Below are 19,338 nucleotides of genomic sequence, written 5' to 3'. Positions count from 1 at the left end.
TTCTACTGTTGAGGGTTATGTCTGTTTTTTATTTATTGGCCTGCTGCACGTTTATTTGATCGATAACACATTTACCTATTATTTAGTCATCGTCGACAATACGTATCGATTGGCCACACTGTTCAAACGCAGACAATCCGTCCGGAATAACTTAAAGTCTGGACGGCGCATTACCTTGCGTTTTCTTTTTCTACTTCTTGGCAAACCATGCATGCATAAAGTTTGCGGTTACTGGTTACCTATTTAGTGTTGAATAAATCTCCAAGTATCAACATCCATTAAAGTGCACAAGAAAAAAATGAACTAAAAAACAAAAATTGGAAACACAAATACCGGAGCGGATTGATTTTAAAATTATTTCAAAACATTATAAATAAACAAAAATAATTTTGATGAAACTTCTAAAGCCTAGCTGGGTGCATCATGACGGTAATAATCAAAGCGGAGTGTTTGTTTTCAATGTCCTGATGAATTGAAAAAAATGTATGCGGCGCGCGGCTTCCGCGTGCTGGATTTTGCAATTTCTTTTGTTTTGCAGAAAAACCTATATTTTCCATTGACGTTCATATGGAATGTCTCAAATTTGCCACAGGTGGGCAAGGTGCGGATTCCGGCAGGATCGTAATATGGAATTTAATTCCGGTACTGTCTGAAAAAGCCGAATTGGATGAAAATATTCCAAAAGTCTTGTGTGTAATGGACAATCATTTGGCATGCGTTAATTGTGTGCGCTGGTCGCAAAATGGTGTCATGTTAGCTTCCTGTTCGGACGATAAACTTGTAATGATATGGAAACAATCAAAGGTTGGTCATTTTAATCCCTTTTAGATATTGTAAGTTCAGTAATCGAATGTTATCATACAAAGGGTTCCAGCGGAGTTTTCGGTACGGGTGGTATACAAAAGAATCCAGAATCTTGGAAGTGTGTGTTCACTCTTCGCGGGCATGGTGGGGATGTCTTAGATTTGGCTTGGTCACCTCAGGATCGATGGCTTGCTAGTTGTAGTGTAGACAACACAATTATAATTTGGGACGTTCAAAATTTTCCAGTCATCGTAACCACTTTGCGGGGACATACGGGTCTGGTCAAGGGTGTTGCTTGGGATCCGGTTTGTAAGTATTTAGCTTCACAAAGCGACGACAGAAGTGTAAAAATTTGGAAGACTAGAGATTGGACATGTAGTAGTACCATTACTGAACCCTTCCAAGAATGTGGTGGTACAACACATATTCTACGGTTATCGTGGTCTCCCGATGGTCAGTACTTAGTCTCGGCTCATGCCATTAATGGTGGTGGTCCAACTGCACAAATAATCGAAAGAGAAGGATGGAAATGTGACAAAGATTTTGTGGGACATCGAAAAGCTGTTACATGTGTGCGCTTCCATACGGCAATACTTAAGCGGCAAGCACCCAAAACGCAAAAACCTCAGCAATATTGTTGCCTAGCAGTTGGTTCTCGTGATCGATCACTGTCCGTGTGGATGACAGCTTTGCAACGACCATTGGTTGTGATACATGAACTATTCAATGACAGTATTTTGGACTTGTCCTGGGGACCGGAAAAGTATATTCTAATGGCATGTAGTGGTGATGGTACGGTGGCATGTCTTCAATTTTCAGAAAATGAGTTGGGTACACCTCTATCCGAAGAGGATCGTAATGCATTGTATCAACGAGTCTATGGAAAAAGTGTCAGCAATTTAACGAATGGATCTGCAACAACCAATGATGTACTCATAGAGAATCCTGAATTAATTCTACATAGTCAAAACAGTATAAAGCCCCCATCCCTGCCAACAATCCAAATAACCAATCACAACAATAACTGCATAGAAAAATCCGAAACATTTTCATCGTCAAATGGTTTCAGTGGTTATAATGAAAAGACTTTAATGTCTCAAAACTCTAATAATAATTGTACAGGCTTTGTTCAAACAACACCGGTAAAAGCAATAAGTAAGCAGATGGAAACACGTACAAAAGATGGTAAAAGACGTATCACACCAATGTTTATACCCCTCAATCCTGAAGTTGGGGATGCTTCGTCTGCAAATTCTGTCAATAGTTTTCCAACTATACAAAATCAAGAATGTTCTACAGTAGCCGCCTTTCCCAAGCCCAATGAAACAGCAGAATCTTCAACAACGATTTCTTCTATCAGTAGTAATAAGGAGAGTAGTATAGCTCAAGCTACTACGGCGAATACTACGAAATCTAATTTAATTGATCAGGGGTAATATAACTAAATATCGCTAGGAAATCAATATTAATGTGTATTTGATGAATTTCTAGGCGTTTGGATCCCAGGCTTGCGAAAATCAGTGATAAACCTATGTCAGAACCTTTTACAATTAAACAGGATGCATTTCAAGAGTTTCCACATTTTAAGAGAACTCCACAACATTTTTCACAATCAGAATCATCAGCACCTACAACAGCCCCTGCAACGTCATCGTCGAAGGTATACCAAGCTTCAACGGTAGGGCCAAAAATTAATATAACTGTTTCTACAAAATGTGAATTCCAAAAGACTGCTATGGATTATCGTGTACATGTTGCCAATGGGTGGATTCAGACAGCAACGGGGCCATTGGCAAAAGTTACAGCGATACGATTGCCCAATGGAAAACTTTGGGAAACGTTTGTGGGTAAGATACATAATATAGAAAAAATTCGTTAATCTTTAATTTATACCCATTCGAAATAGGGTCACCCATAGTCAATTTGAATTTTTGCACAAAATGTGTTATGCTTTGTAGTTTAGATGGTTCTATGCGCTTACTAGATTTACAAACCGGTTCTCCCTTGCTACCTGTTATAACGTTAACCACGGCTGCCATTCAATGTGCCTTTGTAAGTAATAGACATAAGAAAACGGGCTATTATGGTGACGATTATCATTTACTTTACAGTCCCCAAAAGGTTTATTAGTTGGTGTTATTACTGATTGTGGCCTGTTACGTATATGGGATATAGCTAAATCCTCTTGTGTATTGGCTACAACATGTTCCGATATATTTGGAAAACATGGTTCAATTTATCAATTGACAATCACAGAGCATGGCGTACCATTGATAATTTTTTCGGATGGGACATCCTATTCATATTCACCTCAAATGCAATCGTGGCTGGTTGTTTGTGCTAAAGATCCAATAACACGTCATGGGGTGAAATCGTCAATTCCAAAAGAATTCCCCAAAGATTATATCGATTTCCCTCTAATGTCGACCCAGTCTAGTACTAATTTCCTGTGCTCCACAAGTACCGGTATAGAGCTGTAAGTACATGCCATTATATGATATTAAAATAATACCATTACGATTGCTTATTTTCCATTTATTTGTTTTTATAGAAATGCCAAAGACTGGCAATCTGCGGCAAAGATATCATTTGCAGAAAATCAAATTAAAATTTGTGAAATGATCAAGTCTCCAGAAGAACTTAAGTTTTGGTATGGAATGTTAGTTTTCCATTTAACTATAAGTGGAGATGAGAAAAAATTACGCAATTTGTTAAATAAATTAATAGATAGTGAAGAGTTGGCAATTTTGGTAAGTAGAGTATTTGACAATTTCCAGGAAAGTAAAAAACAATGGGTTTCTTATTTATAGGATATACCGAAACTTGAACTCTTGGAAATTATTTTAAGTCAAATCAAATTATGTCCGAGATGGCAGCGTATTTACATGGAATACAATGAGTTAGTCGAAGATATGAAGGCGCGACAATATGATACTCAAACACAAAATGTTAACAACGAAAACACCAGTGATGAGCCCAAGGAATTGGCCTCGTCTCAGTCATCAGTAGAAACCTTATGCACAATGCTAAAATCAGTTAAGGATGTGGAAACGGAAGCATTGCCTGAAGTAACAGAGGATAGTGGGTTGACCAAAATTGAAGAATCTATGGAAACAGCTTAATTGACAATTAAGTTTTGCCAAATTACCTGCTCAGCAGTAGTAAGTCTTTCTTATTATGTTGATTTTGTATTTTTATTATTCCATCATTCATCGTTTAGAAGCTAAGCTTTATGTGTAACAGTCCGATTATGTTTAATTTGTTTCTCTCTGCCAATATATATAGGTATTCGTAAGAAATCAATAGGTTATGTTAGAATTTTAAGATCTATTTAATTAAATTCAGATAGTTTTTCTCATAATCTGTAACAAGACTTGCAAATCCATTTCGTTCAAATTGATTAAATTCTACAAAGGTTCTTCTAAATAGGAAATTTACTATAACTAAAGATAAATCATTATTTTCGTATAAGTTTTCCTGATAACTTTGTTTTTAATTTTTTCCAAATAAAATGGATATTATTTTCATTCTAAATGTCCGCTTTGTACTTGATACTATTTTTGTTTTATGTTTGAAATATATTCTTCGTTCATATTGTACGATCTTAATCTAGACGTCTTTGTATTGTATATAAGAAATATTTATATTCGGATTTTTGAATAAAAAATAAATAAAAACAGAATTAAGCCATAATGAAATTATAATTCATATTTTCATTTATTGTTTTATATTTTTTTATTTATTCCGTGTTGGTGTAAATATGTTTATAGATTATTGCATATAATGAGGTCCCGGAGTGGGAACACTTTTAAGTGGAGAATCAAAATCAATTTCTGTTTGTTCTGCTGGTAATGGACATTCCTGTAACGATGTTCTTTCCTGCAGTGTTTCATACAATTTATGTACAGCTTCATTGTGGCCAGCTGTAGGTTGCATAGCTTTCATTAAAGTTGCCAAACGTCCAGGTGGTAATTTATTATGGACATACCTAAGAAAACGAAAGGTTTTAATCACTAAACATAGAAACTAGTTTTTAAATACTCACCATAACAACTTGATCATGTGACGTGTTACATTATCACGGGTAAGACCAGCAAAAAGAAATTCGTCAAACAATGTGGTACAGAAATCTTCAGTTGTAAATTCCTCAGCCATAGGAATTAGCAATGCAATCTAAATATGTACATATATTAATAACAAATATTGAAGGTATTGCTCCCAATCGTTTTACCAGAGAATGTAAGAATGGATCTTCATAGGATCTATCGTCTTTGCATGACGACAATATGGCCAATACTCTTAGTACACCAACACGATCTTTTTGACGGGCTGTATTCAAAGTATAGTACATGGCCAAAATACTAGCTACGGAACTTTCTTGTATATACGCTTCCACAGCATCAGGTGCAGGCCCAGAATGTTCGATGGTAGTTAAGGCTGATTCCCTTTCATCTGGTGGCAATTTGGAATGTAGGCTACGACATTGATCGTCAACCATCAAAGACATTAGGGCAGGCAAAAACTTCGTTACTACTTGTGAATCCAATTTTGGCTCCTTAAAATCTTGCGAATCTATCATCACCCAAGCACTTAAACCCAAAGCCAACATCCGCAATAGCAGTATTAGAATAGTGTTATCCCGAGGCAGTCCCTCATTATTGATAAGGTGTTGTAATATTTTTATGGCCGAAGTAGCCAAAAAATTAATTGCGTAAGGATCACAAAGTGTCATTGAAAGATCTCCTAAAACTTGCTCTTGTCCCCGCTTTATATTGTCCAAGAAACCCTGAAGCTCTCGTGAACGTTTAATATCAACGTTCTTCTCGCGTATACAAGCATCCAAACACCATGTGAATTTGTGACAAGGATCCACAGATATAATCTCTTGCACATCAAGCTCATGTAATGCCATCAACAATTCAGCCCTTAGGGTACAATAATGTACATTACGGGTCCTTAAAAATAATGTTCTTAAAAATTGCAATACCATGTCATACAATTTAACACTACGACCAATCATATTGGCCAATTTTTGTACAACTTCTCCTTGACGCCGAACCTTGGGAGATGGATGAAAGAAGAGGTTATTGAGATTTGTATGGTCAAAGAGAATATGTTCCTTTTCTCGTATATATTGGGACAAAAGGGGCGAGACCTCATCGCCAAATAACGATTGATTGTCCCGCCATATTTGTCTCTTAACCTCGGTGTCGGTATCGGCATACAATTCTCGATCACGGACCAAAATACGTAAATATTTGTCTTCAATATGAGGCGTATTACGCAAAATGGCCATAACCACAGGGCGAAGAGCTTTTACTCGCACAACAGGGAAACTTTTAATCAATAGTTCTTTTAATTTTTTGTCGCGTTCACGCGGATCTTTTTGGCCCAATTCATTGATGTGCGCTATTAATTTGTCACGTAGCTCTTCCATCAAAGATGTGTGAAAATCCAAACGACGGACTCCATGCAAATCCAATAATGGTAACATTGGCCGTAAGGAAGGAAGTAAAACTCCATTTTCCAACTAACAAAAAACATTTTTTTTTTCAGTTTTAAGCCTTTTATATGATTTTCCATTTCTTACCTGAAAACTCTCGATAGCCTTTAATGGGTCTGTACAAGATGTTAATGCTTCCCTCAGATAGGCTTGTCCGGGTATATTTACTTCTTCCAAGCCGGTACCGGTGAATTTAGGTGGCTGAGCCATAGCTTATAAAAGTTTATTTACTTTTCGGTACTTTGATAAACACAAATTATATTAAAAATAAACTAATTTTCTGTCATCAATCGAGATGTCAAGCTAACCCCGCAAACGATATTGCCAGATTGTAGTTACGAGCATTTGTTTAACTGCTTGCGCGAAAACTAGAAATATGGCAATTTCGATACAGCTGTCACCAGATGTTTATACATAAAAAAACAGTCAAAGTAAAAAACCAAGTTAAAGTGGAAATAACATTTTTATTAAACTAATGAATATTGGAAATTCTCTTGTTTCATCTTAATACGTTTCGTTGCAAGTACATTATCATCTACAAAATAAACATCAACAGCAGCGCTATGAAAAATTCAAATAAAAACGAACGGAAGTCAATTTAACTCGCAACAAATTATTGAACTATAAAGGGCAAGCTCAGCTCGCTCGAGGCTAGCATAGAGGAACGAGTAAAAATATCAGTAATAGAAACACAAGAAATCAGGAATAAATTATGCAAAACAATAGTAAGATATACAGTAATTGCATTAACCTAGCAAAGTAAGGATCCCCGAATATTTTTAACACCAAAACACAAGAGACAGATAGGTAGCCACCAATTGGAAAAAGGAAGTTTTGTATGTCCACTCTTTGAATTCCCGCGCCCATTAGTTGAAAGGGAGCATTTCCGGAAATAGATACCTCCATTGCAAATTTAAATCTTTGCGACCTGAATAAAATGAACTTAATATATATCCGTTTTATATTAGTTTCAATTGATTTTTGCAACAATAACAACCATGTATGCCACTTCAATGGATATTGTCCCTAGCAGTTTGCAAGATGGCTTTGATCGTTTCATTTTGATTGTGGCAATGCATCATCCTTGTTTCGGACTATTTCAGTTTTGTATGAGCAATCTTTTGGCAAAAATAAGAACTATGTATACTTTTTTAATAGATATTACATTCAATGTCCCCAGCAGTTTTCATGATTGCTTTGATATTTTTTGATTCTGCCCATCACTATTTCCCAGCAACAACTGTTATTACTAAATAATCCAATAAATGAGAATTTTGGTCAGTCTCGGCATGTGCTATGAGGAAAGTACTTCTCTGCAGCTTTACAAAGAGTATTGTACTGAAAATTTGATCTGTAATTCATTCCCAGGTATGTAGTTTTGCTGGGGGTATGACACAAGGATGAAAATGGATCAGTTAGGATGCATTCGTTATGAAAAATAATAAGTTAATTTTTTCGGATTACCGAAATTTCAATTGGAGCAAATTATACAATTTCAGCAATTAATAAATGTACTTTTTGCAAAATTAAAAATTATATTATAAGGATTTTTGTTATTTATCGATTGCATTCCATTAGCTAAAACTGGGGTAAATTGTACAGATCGAACTTCAATTTTAAATGACGAATGGAACGATGATTCTTGAGATATTTGTAAATCTTTCGACACTCGGGATCCCATGTTCCTCCCATTCTTCTGCGTTCTAAAGTTCATAAATAAACCTGGTTTTATTGATAATTCGACAGCATTCTCAGTGATGCTACTACTGCCTGCATAAGTCGAAAAATTCGAGTAGAATTTGAGCAGAATATCTTTTATCTTTGCATGCATACGAATTAATTTCGGTCTTTTCGCATCATAGTATATTACACTATAATTCTCAGTATTAACTCGTTCCACAATTTTCCCCACCAACTTCCACAAAAAAGTGAGACATGAATCCTACTACAATTACTTCCTTAGTTTCGTTCTGCAAATAGTCAATTTGTAAATATTATTAGTTAGTTAGTTTTAATTTAAAGTAATGTACAAATTTGCATAGAATTTGAAGCCATGTTACTAACAAAGTCAAAATAAATTTAAACCACCAAAAAATATTTTTATGGCCTAAGTTCCATAATATATTAAAATTAATAGCTTATTTTAAAGTACAACAAACATTTAATATTAACACACTTTTTATAATTATATATTACACCAGAGAGAAGACGTTACCAAAAGGATTTGGCGCCAACAGATGATATAGTTACGCTAATAACTTTGGTCCGACAAAATCCTGCATTATATAATTACAAATTAAACCCAAATCAAAGAAGGCGCAGTGATATATTAAATGGTTGGGCACATATAGCAGCTGCAATTGGAAGTAAGTATCCCACTTAAATGTAATATTTAATGATTTTTTTAATTATATGACAAGGTCCAAATTAAATTGAGAATACCAAAATTCTATAGTCTGATTTACATCATGAAAAACATCACAATTAACATGTCCACCTGAATTAGTATATATAGAGATTTATACCACTTTATACATCCACATGGTCTATTTTTGTGGAATAAAAGTAATATCTGTATGTACGTAGTTGTAGTCGATGTAGTATCAGTATGGACTGACCCTGAAATCATTATCGCTAAACCAAATTGGTATAATTTCAGTTTTGTGGGACCGAATATCCTTTTACCGATTGTACAGAAGAGAATCCCAAATTGGTATAATATATTCGTACATAGAAAACATTCAAAAAAATATTTTCAATTAAAATTTTAATTGAATTTTCAAAAATATTCAATTAAAAATTTAATTGATTCAACAATTTTTTTAATTAAAACATAAATCAATCACAAGAATTAATAGTATTAATTGGATCAACTAGTATTTTAATTGACATTGCTGATTGATACTATCATTTCTGTGATTCAAGACAATTAAAAATTAATTGGATCAACTAGTTATATGCACAGAAAAATATCACCAAAATATTTCCAATTAAAAAGTTAATTGAAGTTGAAAATGTTTTCAATTAAAAAATTAATTGATACAATTAACTTTTTAATCATGATATAAACATTAAGTTAATTAAGCCAATGATTGAAAAATTTAAAATTTTTAATTAAAAAATTAATTGATACAATTAACTTTTTAATCAAATTCGGAAGACTAATTCAGTTAAAAAAAGTGCTGATTTTTTTTTTAATTTTTAATTAAAAATGTATTTCAAACAATCATTTGTTAATCCACATAAAACCTCTAAGTCAATTCAGAAAGTAATTAAAAATAGTTACCTTTTTTAATTAATAAATTAATTGAGTTTTGCAATCAACATCAATTAAATTTTTAATTGAATCAATTAAAAAATTAATTGAAATTTGCTGAAAAAATCAATTAATTTTTTAATCAAGAATTTTTTCTATGCCCAATTAAAACTGTGATTGATACTATCATTTTCGTGATTGAAGAAATTTCAATTAAAAAATTAATTGGATCAATTAATTTGGTGATTGAATCAGAAAAAAAATTTTTGTGTGTGATTGAATCCAAAAATTATTTTTTTGTGAGTATAAGAAAGCCAAAGCAAAAACATGAAATCAATCCGCCTTGCATACACAAGGTCGTGGGTTCGATTCCTGCTTCAACCGAACACCAAAAAGTTTCTCAGCGGTGGATTATCCCACCTCAGTAATGCTGGTGACATTTCTGAGGGTTTCAAAGCTTCTCTAAGTGGTTTCACTGCAATGTGGAACGCCGTTTGGACTCGGCTATAAAAAGGAGGTCCCTTGTCATTGAGCTTAACATGGAATCGGGCAGAACTCAGTGATAAGAGAGAAGTTCACCACTGTGGTATCACAATGGACTGAATAGTCGAAGTGAGCCTGATACATCGGGCTGCCACCTAACCTAACCTAACCATTGTCATCAATCTCTTAATTAGATAGGCTGCGCAGTGTAACATTTATGTCATATGGACGTTATATGCAAAATGTGGCATATTGCAACATTTTTTCTTGGCATCCCTATGGAACCATTTTAGGCATGTTTACTCAGACCCAGACTCTGAAAAAACATCAATATATATTTTTGTTTGTTTTCAAAACAATGCTGACAAGTTCCAGAGTTATAAACTTGCAAAAGTTCTGTTTTAAGGGACAACTAATTCTGCGAGGTACGACGCTCGGACTAGGCGGCACTCTTTGGTACAAGAGGAGGTGCCTTTGTCTTTCAATGGATGTTCGTGTGAAATACGTATCTCTTTTGGCAACATAAAGCCAATTTCTATTGAAGGCTTAATTCGATATCGTATTTTTCGGAATTTCAATTAAATTTCACGCTTTGGAAAAACTAGAGAAATATCCTGTTAGTAATTTTTAAGATGTGTGTTGTTGTCAAGCGCAACATCTTTATTGAATATATTTTTTTGTTGCGCATAATAATGTATAAATTATTGAATCTAATAGACAGATATACCGTGGAGGAATGCCGTCGAAAATGGAAAAATCTTCGAGATACCTACCATCAATATCGTCTACGAAAGCCCAAAATAGGTGATGGTCTTTCAAAGTGGCGTTATGCTAAAGATATGGAATTTCTATCAAATGTATATCAACCCAAACTGAAATCAAATCGTACTCAAAGTTTCAATGCTACGCCGCAGGATAATCTTTTGCACAGCGTTTCCGAAAGTAATGATGAACATGATCAGGTGGTTCATCAGGATATGGTTCATTCGAGTATAATTTCCGTTAACGATACCGATACATTCATTTTAACCGCATATGAAGATGTAACACACGATAACGATGTCAGACATGAAGATCCAAATATGTCTCATGGCGAGTTAAATCATGACAATAACAGCATGGAAGATTGTGTAGAAATTGTTAAACACGAACAACACAATAACCTGGATGATGATGGTAATACGGGTGCCGAAGTGGACTATGAGGAAGTATGTCTGTATGAAGAATCTGGCAATACAACTAGCGTTGACTGTGAAACAATAATTGGAGCTCCGGGAAATTCTGCTAACTCAGATGACACGAAATTTCAGTATATAGATACAAATGATTTTTGTATTGGCTCTATGAATCCTTCACGATCACAATATTCAAGTAGTGCAAGTAGTGTTATAGGCGCTACTAGTAGCCTAAAATTGAAAAGTTTGCCTATGGTCACTTCGTCGACGACAATGCCTTCAACATCATCGAATACCACTATGGATTCAACAACGTCATGTGTTACAATAGCAGGAACCACCGGGGTACATTTGCAACAACATTTGCCTGAGTTAACGCCCTCTCCAACTACACCAACTGGTGGAAATAGTACAGCAACATCGTCTACAAATCCAGCGGTTAAACCTGATACAAATAATCTTTTGGCCACAACTACCCAACAACAACAACAACAACAACCTCCACCATCATATTCAAGCAGTCATAATTCTTCATCCAATAATAACAATAATATGAGTACATTACACACTATGTCCTCAAATTGTCCCGTGTCTGATTATTGTAATCACCAACGCGAAGAGTGTGATTTATTTTTTGATTTTCTTAAGAAGAAAATTCAACGCTTTCCTCCCGAAGAGATAACCTCGATCCAGGTGGAATTTCTCAATTGTGTATTACGTCGGGAAGCCGAACATGCACAAAAGGCACAACAACAGAATCATCATCATAATCATACATCTATGAATCAGTAATGGCAAAGCTGTGAATCAGTGTAAGAATGCATGTATTTTTTCCAACATCCATCCACCCACCCCACCCCACCCATCAAAAGGTTTCGAGGTAATCCTCGTCTATATACCCTTCGTTTTTATTTGTATTGTTTAATATAGTAAATTTGTATGTATAGCTTTAATATATGTAGATATTTTATTTTAAATAAAAATAAAACTATGAATCAATTGATTTCTCTATTTTTAATTGTCATCAGTCGTAATTCTGGCAAAACCGCAATTTCTTGATTGAAGTAAATATGTACTTCGTTTTAGTAAGTACCGTTGTCAAGCCAATAATTCGTTTGTCATTTTCTGTCAAAACGTTATTCTGTATTAAATTAACGAAATGTTTTAATTTGATTATAAGTTGTACGATAAATCTGATAGCTGTTCGGATAATTTCAGTTTGATTTTGAATGGATAATTGGCCAAAGCGAGTAGATATATTTGCGGCGACTAAGCCGTTAATTCGCCGTCGGTGAGTCGGGTATCGGCCTCATTCTCTGGTAGGAATTCTAAAAACCGGTAGACGGAATGACAGGACTTCAGTCACCTTTGGCGACGAGATCCGAAGAGCTGCGACAATTTATGGTACGTTTCTAAAGCGAAAATAGAAGACACACGATGCATACCTACTGTCCGGGTCAACTACCCACCATAAATTATTTCAGGCGAAGTTATAAGTGTTTTCAGAAGTGGTAAGGCCGTAACGAGGAGTGGTAAGGCCGCAACCAGGAGTGGTAAGGCCGCAACGAGGAGTGGTAAGGCCGCAACGAGGACCAGCATTTACAGGGAGTTTAGTAACTAACCCGAATTCTCTATTTGTCCCATACATTCGATATCTGGAAATTGGATAACATTACTGAAGATTCAGGAAAGTCGAGTATGATTTTTACTCTCTAGACTGCGACTATCAACCGTTGTAATATTCTCTAATTGAGGCAGCATATCAGAAATGTCTGAAAAGAATTCAATAGGATACTGCATCAGAAGTGGTGAACAGGCATAAGGTTAACCATGTTGCTGAAGTTCGAATCCCGCCCATAGAATCGAAGGAACGCGTGCTCATATCATAGACCAGGCCAACTATGACATTTCCAATCGGTTACACTTATATTCTATACATAGACAAGACAAACAAGTAAGGAAAGTCTAAAGTAAGTTCACATTTTCGGTACCATATCAAATCCGTCCAGTGTGTTGGATGCTATATGAATCCATACACATATATTCTGTATATCTGAGCATATCTGTACAGAGTTCTGCAATACTTCTAGATTTTACATTTAAGTCGGCTAATGCGCTGAGGTGGAACACAATGTTAGTAAAAAAATATAGGAAACATTTAAATATGAACCAATTTTGAGGCAACTTCGCAAAAGTGTATTTATGATTTATCGGTCGATAGATGTGTAATAGAGTAATAGGAAAATTTGAGTCATTTTTATAAGTTTTCGACTTAGCAGTGGCGATTTGATAAGGAAAATGTGGGTATTTCGGCCAGTTTTGCCTAAATAGGAAAAACATATATATGGAATCTATATCGAAATCTGAACCGATTGCAATCAAATTTCACATGCATAGTTACTATGTTGAATCTACTCCCTGTGCAAAATTTCACGTAAATCGGATAACAACTTTGACCTCTGTGGTCATATGACGGAAAATCGGGCGAAAGATATATATGGGAGCTATATCAAAATCTGAACCGATTTCAACCAAAATAAACACGCATATGCTGTACCTTAATTTTACTGCCTGTGCAAAGTTTCAAGTTCAATTCTACTCCCTCTGCAAAATTTCACGTAAATCAGAGTAACACTTTTGCCTCTGTGGGCATATTAGTCCAAATCGGGCGAATGATATATATGGGAGCTATATATAAATCTGAACCGATTTAGCTGATATTTGGTAGTTTTTACGGAACTGACAAAACATTCAGAAGTACAAAATTTGAAGAACGTCGGTTCATAAATACGTGAATTATGATAAAATCGGTGATAACTATATATGGCAGCTATATCTAAATCTGAACCGATTTTTCCAAAATCAATAGCGATTGTCTTTTACCCGAAGAAAGACGTTATGTCAAATTTGAGGACGATCGGACTTAAACTGCGACCTGTACTTTGTGCACAAAATTACATATACAGACAGACGGACGGACGGACAGACAGACAGACGGACATCGCTAAATCGACTCAGAATTTAATTCTAAGCCGATCGGTATACTAAAAGATGGGTCTATGACAATTATTTCTTGGCGTTACATACAAATGCACAAACTTATTATACCCTGTACCACAGTAGTGGTGAAGGGTATAAAAATATGGGAAAACAACACCAAATAGCTTTAAAAAAGTACACCAATTAAAATTTTAAGTTAATTTTCAAAAATATTCAATTAAAACAGTAATTGATTCAAACATTTTTTTAATTAAAACAAAAATTAATAGTATCAATTATTTTTTTCATTGGATCTATTAATCTTCTAATTGCCATTGGTGATTGATACTATCATTTCTGTGATTGACGACATTTCAATTAAAAATTAATTTAAAATGTAGTAGCAAAACGCGACCAATATCCATTCCCATCCATTAACTAACACTAACGGTTAATTTAACGATCCGGATAACATATGCAGTAATGAAAAATCACGCATGGTGATGGGCGAAGTTACGAATTATAGCTTTAGATTAACCAATTTGATAACATTTCCAGTTTACTTATATTGAATATAGAATGATTTCCAGTACTCCCTTGCATTTCTATACAAGAACGTTTAAAGAAAACAACTTTTGCGAATAGCTTGCTTTTTACTACATCTATTAAATAAAAATAAAACTTTATTCTTGTCTGGCAATTGACTATCAACAATTGTTGTTGTACATTCATAATTCGGATTAGAAAGTTTTTTTTAAGAAGTTTGAAACAAAAACTCAATAGTTTTCACAAAACAATTAACACTATTTATGTTTAATTTGTCAGTCAATTGTTTTGTGAAAACAGAAACAAAAATTCTTATTTGGTCTAAGAGCATACATAATAAGCTGCAATCGTTAAATTCAACTTAAATTTAAAGGAACACAAAAAAAACTTAATTATTTTTTTAAGCAAAACAAAAAAAAGGAACTACTACTTAACTATATACAAAATTTATACGTTAAGACGGTAAAACAAATACAATTCGATCCAATGAAACAAAAATATAACTAATAAATAAATTAGGATGATTTCGATGTTAAGGCTTTAATACGTTCAGAATTGAAATAAATGACTGTTATGGTGATATCATCACGATAATAACGTACAGAGTCTTGAGGTAGTGAGAGGTAATACGATATTTTCGAGTGTTCAACGCCGTAATCGGTGCCGCCCAAAGCATGACGAATTAAATGTGTCGCAGAGTTCTGGTCCAACGGTTTTCGTTTACGTCCAGCCCTAAAAGAGAAACGAAATAAATGAATAATTATTTATTGCATTTATACTTTGGGGTTTTTCGATTTAATATATCTAGAATTTAGATGAATACTTGTGAAGAAATATTTTTAAATGCTCGAATAAAAAAAAAATAGGAAAAAATAACATAAAAATCAATAGTTTGATAAAAGGGTGAAATTTCGTCGGGTTTTATTGAAAGGATCACCAAAACATAAAAATAAAATTTTACTGCAATTCCTAAAGCCCATGTACGAAAACACTCGGAGAAGTGATTGAAGATAAATCATATCGTCATCAGTTCAAACTACTGATAACAGAAAAGGAGGATGGAAAATTATAATCCATCCATACAAGCCATTGACGGCTAACATAAACTAAACTAAGCAAAAAAAAAAAAAGATATTTGGGGCAGGAAATTATATGGAAAATGTGCATATTATCCTGATAACTACTAACAGGTTTTCCATGTTGGTACAACAACAACTAATATTGACGCTAATAATTAGTCACCCAATTTCCTATATTTTCTACTTTCATATTTTCTAGTATCAGCTAATGGTTTCAAATTTCTTTTATCCAGATACCATAGTATATTTTTTTAGCTCTTGTATGCGCACTTAATTTTAAATTGGCGTGTAGTATTATGCGCTTTATTCATAATTTCGGCGACCTTAAAAATAATCACCTGGCCTGGAAACTTTAAAATTTGTACACCTCTCAAAAGTGGACAATTGTAGTGAGACATTTGCTATACTGTATATTCACTGTATACGACTGTTGGTAGTTTATTGAATTACTTACTTTCGTTCTGCCAACATATCCGATATAGATTGTAAAGTAACGTCGCCGCTTGGCAGTTTAACTGGCTCCATTATTATTTTTGAATTTAAATGTTCCGCTACCAGAGCAACAACCTGCAAATAAAATGATTAAATTATATGTTTTCTTGTTTCTGGTAAGATTTTTTTTGTTTGCGGCTGAAACTGGGATAGTAAAGCAAAGTTAGCTCAAAACAGATATAAATGCTTTTAATGTCAAATTGGCTTCAGTAATTTGCTTGCAATAACCAATGCATGCTTCTTTTAATTTTTTGTTGTATGACTATGTTTTATGTAATTTTGTACTTACTTGGGATGGTGATAGGAAATCCCATAGACCATCACTACCCATTACCAAAAACTTATCGTTGGCCGTCAATCGATGATGTTCAACATCAGGTCTAGCCGTCAAATACGGTGGTGTGTGATAATTTGGAGGGACAAAATTCTCTCCAAAAACAGGTACTACATACTTGGCCATTTCTTCTTTGGACCATTTATAACGAAAATCTCCTAAAGCTCTTAATGGGGCCAATTGGCCAAGCAAACGATCACCACGTATTGCGGTATCACTTTCTTCCTTTGGATGTTCGGAGAGTATACGTTGCACTTCTTGTTGGTTATCGGTATTATGTTCGTTGTTTAGTTTTTTGGACGTCCACTGGCCTGTTTCAGCACATTGTGATCCTAAAACGGCTGTGCTGTAAAATTTAAATTAATTTTTATTTATATTTTACACAGAGATATGCACATAAACTGAATTTTAAAATAAATATATAAATACCAATCACCAGTGCTGGCCAAGTGTAGGTCAAGGCCTTCCACGTGGGCTACCACTGCAACTGCACCCGACATTGCCACGGACATGGTCATCATACTAGTCTTATTCAATGCCTCATCGGACATATCTTTATCCAACAGCAAAAATGCTTCTTCTATAGATTGTGATCGTGATTTTGAACTTTGGCTGGATAGATTATTAATGTATTTTGTAAAACTCTCCTCATAAATGTCTTTGATCTCTTTAACAAAGTCAACCTGTAAAAACATAGTTTAAAATATCGTAAGATGAATTCGGATTGCTTTAGAAGAATGTATTCTTACCTTGTCATTATGGCACTTTAAAAATGTTTGACTATTGCAACCTTTTTGAATTTGTTCATTTAATACCTTCCGATCTATAATAGATGCGGCTATGTAACGTAACAGACGTTTCGAAATAACTTGGGAACATGCCGGACCACCATGTCCATCAAAAATTCCGCAAATAAAGCCTAAAGAATAATAATTTATTTAGACCCGTCACTTACGGTGTATAGGAAATAACAAAACCTGGTTTATCATTAAAACTTGCTTCCGTCCTAGTGTCTTCGCATGGTGAATTTGATGCCAGTTGATTCGTTTCATAGCTAAGAATGGTGCTTTGATCGTCATTAAACGTGTACATAAACTCATTCTCTCGTAAAATTAAATTAACCTTAAATACACAAAAGAGCATCGCAATAAATATTGTGATTGATTACAAGGGATGTGGATTTGTAACAGTTCACTTACATCATATGGCGACAAATGGGCTTGTTGATTTTTCCTTTGTGTGGTGATGCAAAAGGTTCGTTCGAATATACCATTTGTACTTGTTTTAAGGGTCCTCTGTCGTACATTTGCGACTGTATTGCGTAGGAATATTGTTAACATCTATGTTATTTGGAATATATAATGATCCAATGTCTTTTGGTGAACTCCTTGAGCCTTAACTGTGATGGCTGTTGTGCTATTGGATGGAGACCCTGTTGGTACTTCCCTATGTGATAAAAGAAATATACCTCGTTTTCCTATATCTGTTTACATAAATGTAGGCATATGTAATGTGAATTTTTCACTACTAATCCACGGACTTTTATTTTTATATTTCTACGAAAATGTTAATCGCCTACGACTAAAATTAGTGATAACAGCGTAACGTATGGTAATAAGACAATATCAGCTGTTTCGGTTCGAATCAATTAGTAAATTTGGCAACGTTAATCGTAAGCAGTATGTCAGCGCTGCCACTGACGGTGTAATTCAAAATCACCTTTCTGTAATACGTCGGAACGACTTTAAATTTTATTAATTCACATTAGGAATGTCATGCGAGATAGATTAAGAACATATTTCACGAGACATATCTTAAGGCCGGTACTATGTTCATTCTTGCGAAAAATTTTCATGGAAACCATTATTTCGCACATAGAAAGCGGCGTTTTTTTAGGTAGCTTGGAGCGCTATTTTACAGGGAGCGATATTGGATTAAGTTGGTGGTTGTTGCTTGTTTTTTCAAAATAACATTTTATTTTTCCTTGGGCAATTGATCTGCTATTCCTTTGATCCTTTGTATAGTTTCGGAACAAAAATATGGCCCGTGTTTGATTTATAAACCCGCACAAATAGTTTTTAATAAATAAATTATTTCTTAATTCACATTGCAAATGGCGCCGTGCTATAAACGTCAGGTTTTCAACACGAAAAAACAAAGTATCACAAATGGAAAAAATTTCGCAAATTTTTCGCATTTTTTGGTTTTGTATGGAGTTTCAACGCGAAAACCGAACAGAGTACCGGCCTTTAGATATTAGCCACATTATAAGTTATCTATCAACCTGCCTTGGAAATTCATGTGTAGTGGGATAATGTGTCCTTACCTTGTCATTCCAGTCAAAATTAATAAAACCATAAAAACCTAAATATCTACCAAATTAAAAAGAAACTTATGTTGAATTTCTGAATGTTTTGAATTTTCAGAACTGTTCTGATAAACACATTTTGCGAATTGAAATCGCTTGTTTTTGAGCTCGAGACTCGGATTTTTTCATGCCATTACGACAAAATATATCCAAAAGCACAAGTGATATCCCTGCCAGCATTTCAAAGTTCCATTTCATCCTCATCGCTACCAAAGACTCGTAAGTGACACTGTAACAATCGCCATCTGTGATGGGGAAGCGTATGAAAAAGTATGAAACGTACATGAAAGTATTTTGCCATCACTATTGTTACAAGAGC

The 19,338-nt window shown here is 34.5% G+C and overlaps 4 protein-coding genes across 4 annotated transcripts; 2 read left to right on the top strand and 2 right to left on the bottom strand.

The window, feature by feature from the left end:
* Positions 1 to 251: 251 nt before the first annotated feature.
* Hira (histone cell cycle regulator-like protein) lies at positions 252 to 4,502 on the top strand. The gene is made up of 8 exons (XM_075302981.1): positions 252 to 429; positions 539 to 804; positions 867 to 2,236; positions 2,296 to 2,651; positions 2,711 to 2,856; positions 2,916 to 3,280; positions 3,356 to 3,554; positions 3,615 to 4,502. Exons 1-8 carry the CDS (start codon positions 393 to 395, stop codon positions 3,924 to 3,926), a joined length of 3,051 nt encoding a protein of 1,016 aa, XP_075159096.1. The 5' UTR covers positions 252 to 392; the 3' UTR covers positions 3,927 to 4,502.
* On the bottom strand, positions 4,487 to 6,641 carry NELF-B (negative elongation factor B). The gene is made up of 4 exons (XM_075302982.1): positions 6,395 to 6,641; positions 5,036 to 6,334; positions 4,850 to 4,977; positions 4,487 to 4,792 (listed from the first exon to the last, which is right to left on the bottom strand). Exons 1-4 carry the CDS (start codon positions 6,515 to 6,517, stop codon positions 4,576 to 4,578), a joined length of 1,767 nt encoding a protein of 588 aa, XP_075159097.1. The 5' UTR covers positions 6,518 to 6,641; the 3' UTR covers positions 4,487 to 4,575.
* Positions 6,642 to 6,708: 67 nt separating this feature from the next.
* LOC142232247 (uncharacterized) lies at positions 6,709 to 12,224 on the top strand. The gene is made up of 3 exons (XM_075302983.1): positions 6,709 to 7,032; positions 8,509 to 8,673; positions 10,764 to 12,224. The coding sequence occupies exons 1-3, from the start codon at positions 7,020 to 7,022 to the stop codon at positions 12,011 to 12,013; spliced, it is 1,428 nt and encodes a 475-aa protein (XP_075159098.1). The 5' UTR covers positions 6,709 to 7,019; the 3' UTR covers positions 12,014 to 12,224.
* Positions 12,225 to 14,842: 2,618 nt separating this feature from the next.
* Positions 14,843 to 18,256, bottom strand: Pdp (pyruvate dehydrogenase [acetyl-transferring]-phosphatase 1-like protein, mitochondrial). The gene is made up of 7 exons (XM_075302352.1): positions 17,851 to 18,256; positions 17,629 to 17,773; positions 17,401 to 17,570; positions 17,081 to 17,334; positions 16,607 to 16,997; positions 16,280 to 16,392; positions 14,843 to 15,478 (listed from the first exon to the last, which is right to left on the bottom strand). Exons 1-7 carry the CDS (start codon positions 17,989 to 17,991, stop codon positions 15,262 to 15,264), a joined length of 1,431 nt encoding a protein of 476 aa, XP_075158467.1. The 5' UTR covers positions 17,992 to 18,256; the 3' UTR covers positions 14,843 to 15,261.
* Positions 18,257 to 19,338: the final 1,082 nt, after the last annotated feature.

This window comes from Haematobia irritans, chromosome 3, assembly GCF_050003625.1.
Source record: "Haematobia irritans isolate KBUSLIRL chromosome 3, ASM5000362v1, whole genome shotgun sequence".
Lineage (NCBI taxonomy): Eukaryota > Metazoa > Arthropoda > Insecta > Diptera > Muscidae > Haematobia > Haematobia irritans.
The sequence above is the reverse complement of the archived record's forward strand: the minus strand, read 5'-3'. Positions and strand labels throughout refer to the sequence as shown.